We start from the raw sequence: 8,678 nt of genomic DNA, 5'->3' as shown, positions 1-8,678 counted from the left end.
TACTTCTCCAACTTTGTCCTTGCTATTCTAAATTTTAATTACCTTCCTTTTTGTGTGCCCTTTATTTGTTTTCCTTCACTGTTGTTTGGTGTTTGCCTTTTTAGTATTGTTCCATTGTTTTGAAATGTTCGTGTTTCCCTTTCAGTATTACCTTTATTGCTTAATGACGGTTTGCAATTGTACCGTAACATGTCCACTGTTGTTGTTCTCAGTCTATTCATAACTTTGTTCATCTAGTCCCTGTCTTGTTTGTAAATTAGCTTTTGACAATAAAGTTAAGAAGAAGAAACAAAAACAAGTGGACGCGCGTCACTTCCTGTCTTGCGCAGACGCGGCGAGAGGGAATCAAACATGGCGACGGCGGCGGAGAAGTCGACTAAAGAGCGTCTGTTGGCCGTGTTGGATGATTTGGAGGTGTTATCCCGGTAAAGTTCCGCTTCCCTTCGTTGTTCTCGTGTTGCCTGTAAAGTGTTCTTTGTGCTGTTGTCGTTTAATCTGTTGAGGGTTCTGCTCGCAGCCTGAGAAGCAGCAGTTTGTACGTCTTATTCATCAGCACACATTCCGCTCACGAAGCGGACCGCTGTCCGTCTTCCGAGAGAACAACAACGGACAGGATGAGATCAAAACAGCCCTCAGTACTCCGTGTCGTTGTTGTGGAAGTAAACTCTCAGAGCCCTGTGGTGAAGGCGGCCTGTCGGCTGGTGTTGTGCCGCTCTGTCCTCAGGAAGGACCAGCTTTGTCCTCAGGAAGGACCAGCTTTGTCCCGACGAGTCGCAGGTCTCATCAACACGGAGCTTGTGAAACGTTGTCCTCTCGAGGTGATCACCTGGTTTGTCTGCTGACCGACAGATATGGTTGCATGAGCTGATGATGTGCGTTGTGTCCAGTGCAGGAAAGTCACAACATATCCCTTAGTGTCTGGACTGATCTGTGGTGTTTACAAAGCTGTGGGTGCACTTAAAAACCAACTGGTCTTAATAGTGCACACTGTTTTAGTTTTAATGAGCTCAGAATAAAATGCATGCAGTTCATTACCAACTCGTGTCAACAGGAGGAAACGGAAAGCAAAGAAAAGCTTGTTCTATGTGTAAAAACCTGTATGCATTAATTAGCTCTTAATTGCCTTCTTATATGTATAATGGATATAAAACTAATACTAAACTGATGGCTTCATGTAAGAACAGGATTCTGGTCTGAACTTGTTCATGCTTCATTGTTCATAAACTTGGGGGCATTTTTGACCCTTCCATCAGTTTTTTGGGGCATTCTCATTTTTCTTGTTGCATTTTTCCATAATTTCCTTCACTGGTTTTCTGAAGTCGTTTTCACTCTCTGCCCTGCTGTGTGTGTGTGTGTGTGTGTGTGTGGTGTGTGTGTGTGTGTGTGTGTGTGTGTGTGGTGTGTGTGTGTGTGGTGTGTGTGTGTGTGTGTGTGTGTGTGTGTGTGTGTGTTGAGGCTCAGGTTACGAGTCATTCAGTCCATTTGGGTGTCTTGCTCCAATGTGGAGGAGGTCCATTTTCTCATAATTCATCCCGGACCAATGCAGAACATGTCAGACAGACTGTAGCACGTGGATCAGCAGCTCTAAATAACTTTCTTCTTAACTAACATTAGAACTCATTTGAACTCTTCTGTCTGTGTTTATTTTCTTTCAGGGAGCTGATAGAGATGCTGGCTCTGTCCAGGAATCAGAAACTACCTCAGCCTGGAGAGGACACTCGGGTAACAACGCAGACACACACACGCAGACACACACACGCACACACACGCAGACACACACACGCACACACACGCAGACACACACGCACACACACGCAGACACACACACGCACACACACGCAGACACACGCAGACACACGCGCAGACACATGCACATGCTGTCCACACACAGAAATAAACTAGCTCATTTAAATATATTGGTGACATCCATAACCAGGACTTGAACAGAAGCAGTTCCAGGCTCTTGTTGATTTTATAAATCTCTTTTTTTTTTTTTTTTTAACCATGTTTATATTGTCATGACTTTTTAATTTTTTTTAAAATGTATTTCTCACCTCTATAAGTTAGTATAAAATACTTTTATTAAATGATTCTCGCAGCTTGTCAGTCACCCGTGAGTCACTTTGAATGACGCTAACCTTTATGAATAGCGCTGCACACATAAAGTTTGACACTGGAACATTCCACAGGTAGTAATGGCCGATGTTATTCGGTCCTTCCCTGTTTATTGAAGTAAAATATTTAAGAGGTGTGTGTTTTCCTGTTAGATCCTGGAGCTGCTGGTGCAGAGGGACAGGGAGTTCCAGGAGCTGATGGAGGTGGCCCAGCAGCAGGGGAAGGTTCACGAGGAGATGCAGCTGCTGGAGAAGGAGGTGGAGAAGAGAGACAGCGATGTCCAGCAGCTGCAGAAACAGCTCAAGGAGGCTGAACACATCCTGGTGGGTTGGGCTAGCCTCTTGTTTGATTTGACAAGTGAAATTCCTCTTAAATGGAACTTGTGCTGACTAATTTACATTTTGCACTTCCTTGATATCAGTCTCTCACATTCTCACTCTGCTATAGGGGGAAAACACTCTGGTTTTGTTTTGTATTTCTGGCTTAAATATTCTTTACAAAAAGAAGGAGAAGCTGTCTGAAGGCCAAAAAGAACAAATTTATTTGAAAAATAAATAAAATTCAAACCAAAGCAACTGAAAAGCTTTTGAAAGCGAAAAGAGAGAGGAGAAAAATGACTGAAATAGTTGAGCAATGGCAGGATTACACCGACATTCTACCTCTGCAGAGTCAGACTTCCTTGATATTCACAATGTTGTCATATTATCGGTGTGACTGTTGGCGGTTTTATGCAACATTATACCTGAAACTGATGTGGCTGGATGAGATATAATGGCCAAGCAGCCAGAGGCATGCACAGAGTTGTAGGTACATTTAAGACTCAAAACTTAAGTTCATGATAAAGAGTATTTCATCACAGTGATAATTTAGTTGCCATTACCTTTCTGTTAAAGTTCATTTATTTTATGGTGCATTCAGGGACACATCGGAGAAGTGATTGAGTTTTCCTTCAGAAAATCAAATGCGCGAGGCAGTTGAAAATACAACAGCTCTATTCCAGAGGATTAGGAGTGAGCAACATGCAAGTCAGGTTACTTTTGATTTAAAAAATCATCACCACAACAGTCACAGAAAAAATACGTTTTTTTTCATTGAAAGAAGTGCCTGTATTTCGTCCTTCTTATCACTGCAGAACCTTTCAAACATACTGTTTGGACAGAGTATTTAACATCAGTGCCAAAAACCAGCCTAAAAGAACCGTCTGCAGTAACGTCTGTTTTCACATGATGTGAAATGACGTATGAATACAGGATTTTCACAAAGAAAAAAACAATGTAGAAAAACTACATAGACACAAAACACAAAGAAAAGAATAAAATAATCACTACAAAGAGAAAAAAACCATCAATAACAGATAAAAATGACTTTATAGTGAAACAGAATGCGTACAAAGAGACACAAAACAGCTACAAGTCACACTAAACAACTACAGAGATACAAATCAAACCTAGAAAGAAAAAAAGATTATAAAGAGAGAAAAAAATGACTAAACAAAATCAGGATGCTTACAAAGAGACGCGAAACAGCTACTAAACAAGCACAGAGACACAAAAAAGATACGAAGAGACGCTGGGAAGAAATAAAAATGACTACAGAGAGACAAATGTTGACTTACTTTTCTTTTTATCCTGACTGAATCAGTGAGGATCAGCGGTGTTGATTCTTCAGATGAAGTTTTAGTGTAACAGCATGTTACTGATCAGACAAATTTGAGAGGTTATCCTACCTCAGATGCCCTGTGTTCATAATTACTGGACAAACACTGAAACCTGAATAAGTTCCACACATGACTGCAGGTTCTTTTAATCTAAACCAGCTGCTCATATGTTTTATTTTTTTAGGCCACTGCTGTTTACCAGGCGAAAGAGAAACTCAAATCCATTGACAAAGCCAGGAAAGGTGAGCTAACACACCCGTCTGACACCTTCTGGTGAACACTGAGGTTGTGCGTCTCTCGTCGTTTCCGTGAAGTCAAGCTGTTCACTTGTTGTTTTGCAGGAAGCATCTCCTCAGAGGAAATCATCAAGTACGCTCACAGGATCAGCGCCAGTAACGCTGTGTGCGCTCCTCTAAACTGGGTGCCAGGTATGAAGTCACTGCACCTCCTGCTGGCTGTTGGCCGTCATGTTTGGCGTCACTAACGGTTGGTTCATGTTTTATGTCAGGTGATCCACGCAGACCTTACCCCACGGACCTGGAAATGCGCAGCGGGATGCTGGGTCACATGGCCAACCTGCCGACCAATGGGGTGAACGGACATCTGCCAGGTGATGCTCTGGCCGCTGGGAGGTTACCGGGTAAGTCAAAGGGTCAAGGGTCAAGGAAGGGTAACTTTTTCTTGAAGGACATGAATCGGAGGACATCGATAAATGTTAAAGGAAAGTTCCACATGAATTGAATCAGATGTCTGTATGAACACTGGCTCACTCCTCCTGATTCTACTGGACATGACTCGTGTTAAATCTACGTCTAAATATCAAAACTCACCTCCTCGCTCGGCCTGTGGGAGGACGTGCAGGCAAGCCAGCACCGAAAACCACAGAAGAAGAACAGGGCACTATTTCCATTTCTGCAGCAGCTTCCTGCCGTTCTGACTGTTTTATTTACAAGAAGCAGATGACAAACATTTCAGTGGGAGAAGAATCAGGAAAGGTCATCTGAGAGGAGGAAATCAGACGTGTTCAATCAGACGGCAGACAATGAAGTTAAACTGCTTCGAGAGTTACCAACAAGTAGAGTCGGCTGCTGTGGTTCCTCTCCTCACTCTTCTGGGTTTAGTTCAAGATAACAATATAATGCTGCACTCCTGCCGCCATCTTTTTTTGTCAGCGATATGACAGATTTTCTGTAAAGCTCAAGTTTTTATTGCTCACATTGCAACATGTTTTTAGATGTCCAAACGGCGTACTGTGGAGGCCATTCTGAGGGGAGAAAAATGCTGTTTTAGTGCACGTGTGTGGAGAGAAAAAGATTTCTCGATTTTTGCTGATTTATTGGGCTCAGATGGCCGCACAAGGTTGGCGGTTCAAACCTCGCCTCCCTGTGTCCACATGCTGAAGTGTCCTCGGGCAAGACACGGCCAAGGCATGGCAACTCGGTCGCTATTAGTGAGTGAGTTTGTGAATCAGAGGCAAAGTTATAAGGCACTCCGTAAACCTCTAAGGTTTAAAGGCAGAACATCGGTGCAGATAATTTACCATTTATTGTGGCTCTGGTCAAAGAGATCCCGTCCTCACACGGGGTACAAAATCCTCGTTGGATGCAAATCTAGATTCCTGCTGATTGGAGACTTCACTTGGTTTAAGCAGCTAAATTTCAAATGTGCAGGTTTTTCTCGTGTAGAATTCCCTCTTTGTGTCACTACTCCTCCATTGCAACTCAACACAGAAGGATTGTGTGTAGAAACTCAGTGAATATTGTACTATAGCAGGGGTGTCAAATATACGGCCCGCGGGCCAGATCCGGCCCGCCAGGGGGTCCAGCTCGGCCCGCCGGATGACTTTGCTAAGTGAAAATTACAGAAAGACATAAATTGCATTTCTATGAGAATATGGAGGTTTATGAGTACAAACGTTTTGTTATTTTTTTTTAATCGATCCAGTAATTGCTTCAAAAACAGCGTAAATGCGACGTCTGCTCCGGAGGCAGCAGCGCTCGCTGCTCGCTTTGTGACGCGTTTGACGTCAAACGCGTCACAAAGCGAGGGAATCTGCAGAGGAGAGCCCAGGCAGATAAACAGTGGGCTGATGTCTGAGTTTTTGGTCTTTATGTTTCTAGTTTATTGTAGAAAGACCTTAAAACAGGGTTTATCATCCAAAAACCTTCACCAATGATTTAAACAGAGAGAAATATTGTTGTTATGTATGTATTATTATGCTATGATTTTACTGGTCTGGCCCACTTGAGATCAAAGTGGGCAGTATGTGGCCCCTTAACTAAAATGAGTTTGACACCCCTGTACTATAGTAATGTAACTCTGGAGGACACTTTTTTTTTTTTTGCCTGAGTCTGAAGCCTGATTTTTAACATCTACTGAACTGCAGAACAAGTTTTCACACAGAATGAGATCATTTTATGTAGAAGGTAAAACTCTGTGATGGTGTTTCTCTCCTTTCATCTGTTTTTGCTTGTCTGTTTCCCAAATTCCCCCAAAAAGAATCAAATTGCCTCCCCTGTACACCGATAATGATCACCTTCTCTCCTGTCTCCTCAGACGTCCTGACGCCTCACTACCCCTGGCATTCCTCGGACGTCTCCGTGGGGATGCTGCCTCCTCACCACGGCAACGACTTCGGCCTGGAGCCCCCAGGTCACAACAAGGAGAACGAGGACGACGTGGAGGCCATGTCGACCGATTCGTCCAGCAGCAGCAGCGACTCCGACTAAGAGACTGTGTGTGTGTGTGTGTGTGTGTGTGTGTGTGTGGTATAGACATACTTTCATTTTTCCTCATTGAAAGCCTAATGTAAGACTAATTTAAAGGACCGTTCTGTAGTTTTTTGCATGATGTGCCTTTGATGCGACATATACATGCAACAGTGTCCTAATGTCTTTCACACACCTCCTGCTAGCATCGTCAGGTTTTCCTAAACTAGAATTAGGACTGATCCAGGATCCTAAAATTCAGGACCGATGCTTCAAAAACCTGATCATAACCAGAACACTCAAGTCCATGTACTCGCACTCAAATATTAGAACGTGACAAGTGGCCGCCGTCCGTTTCCTGAAGATGAAGCTCAGTTGACGACACCGTCAGGATGTGAAAATGTGGAATTCTTTTTACACTTGTGAAGCTGGAACCAGCAAATGTTAGGAATGTTTGATCCTTGAGTGCTACAAACAGCGAGCCTGATGCAACACAGTCCAACTATCAGCACATCACAAGCTCATGTTATGTCTTGCTTGTTCAAAGACAAGACTGTTCAAAGACAGAACAGTTTGTGATTTTACGGGGCTTAATGTCATAGAGTTATTTGCAGTGACAACTTTGAGTCATTTTTAAGTTGCACCATAGAACCACAAATTATTATTTTATACATGAAGGCAAAAGAATATCGGCCTTCAGAAAATCTCCCCCGAGTGAGAGCAGACTTGTTCTGCTCTTCGATGACCCCTGTTTGAAGCTGTGCGGCTTTATGTCTCATTTTTGTCCGTCTTTGCGGGGATGTTTGTGTGATAGTGTGAGTGCTTCCACGACAATATTGATAAATGCTGTGTAAATAAACTTGTACATTCTCAGTCTTGTAAATAAATATGTTTTGAATAGCAATTATGTTTGTCTCTGGTTGTGTTGTTTGCTTTTGACATGGACAACTACAGGCGTTGGTCAAAGTACCAGTACCTCAGTATAAAAATACACTATTATTACTAAAAGGGTTGTATTCAATGTTTAATAGTAAAAAAAAAAAAAAAAAATAGTTTAAGTACATATGGTATATTGTTGGATTTTCATTAGATGCATTTATGTAAGCAGGTGGAACTAAATTTGAACAGTTGTGCATGCTGTGAAATAGTTTATAGCTGAGTTTAATTAAATTTGGTAAGGTTATATGTTTTATATGTAAATCTTAATTTGAAAATGAATGTAAATGTGGCGTATCAATACAGTATAACTGAAAACGGAAGTATAACATCAATTAAAATAAGAAACCTTTGAAAATATACTTATTCATATCCAGTTATTTTGCCAGATGGACCTGTATTTTAGACTCATTGACTTGGTAAAATGCAAAAGTAGCTTTCATGCTCAACAAAAAACAAAGTGTGGCTCAGACAGGATTCTTAAAACCTCCCCACCAACTTGTTTCAGCTATTCACCAAGCTCAGACAGGTTCAGACATCTTGGCCTGCTTTCAGAACCCATTTCAAGGACAAGTGCCTACAAGATTTTTATTAAAGTATCTGTAATTCTCTCTCACCCTCCTTACATTGATTTTTTTTTTTGCTCCACTATAGTGTGCAGTAAAAAAAAGAAATGCCTAAATGTTGTTCAAAAGCCTTTAAAAACGTTCAATTGGGGTGTCGTTTTCTTTCTGAATCTACAAATGTGACTCCAGTTCACAGGTTTTTATGAACTTATAATTGTATTTATTTAGGTGAAAGGTCACAATAGGCACTGTTTACTCTGTCAAGGCCTGGTAGTGCTGCCTTCACAAGCTCTTGTAAAGGATGATTGTCATAAAACGTTATTGTGTATTCCGGTGAAAAATAAACAGTTTAACGGAAGGTCTTATTTTTGTTTTGTTATTTAAAAAAATGTACAGATAATTTGAGTTGCTGCAATGTTATGAAGACAGAAAGACATGCGTATCAGGTATGTTACAGATATTTTAAGTTATTCCTTTGCCACGGATGGTTGTTTAGGTTTAAACTAACCATCCGGTAAGGGTTTTTAAAGTTTTTTCTCGGTGAACTTCACATAACCGAAACATTTCTCAACCGTGTGCAGCGGGCCCCTTTGAGCGGTCATTTTACAACCATTTTATAATATCCGACAGCCACTGAAGGCAGCACCGGGGGATCAGCCTTTGAGGCTCTCTGCGCATGCGCGCTCATTCCGACTC

At 41.8% G+C, this 8,678-nt stretch overlaps 1 protein-coding gene across 1 annotated transcript; it reads left to right on the top strand.

Annotated features, from left to right (window-relative positions):
* The first annotated feature begins 321 nt into the window (after nucleotides 1–321).
* On the top strand, nucleotides 322–7,384 carry med4 (mediator complex subunit 4). The gene is made up of 7 exons (XM_069155159.1): nucleotides 322–425; nucleotides 1,656–1,722; nucleotides 2,268–2,438; nucleotides 3,957–4,014; nucleotides 4,114–4,200; nucleotides 4,281–4,412; nucleotides 6,329–7,384. Exons 1-7 carry the CDS (start codon nucleotides 352–354, stop codon nucleotides 6,499–6,501), a joined length of 762 nt encoding a protein of 253 aa, XP_069011260.1. The 5' UTR covers nucleotides 322–351; the 3' UTR covers nucleotides 6,502–7,384.
* The last annotated feature ends 1,294 nt before the right edge of the window (nucleotides 7,385–8,678 follow it).

The sequence above is a fragment of the Embiotoca jacksoni genome, unplaced genomic scaffold (genome assembly GCF_022577435.1).
Source record: "Embiotoca jacksoni isolate LCO1_2020_lvr unplaced genomic scaffold, fEmbJac1.0.p SCAF_2, whole genome shotgun sequence".
Lineage (NCBI taxonomy): Eukaryota > Metazoa > Chordata > Actinopteri > Embiotocidae > Embiotoca > Embiotoca jacksoni.
This window is presented reverse-complemented; position numbering and strand designations above follow the sequence as displayed.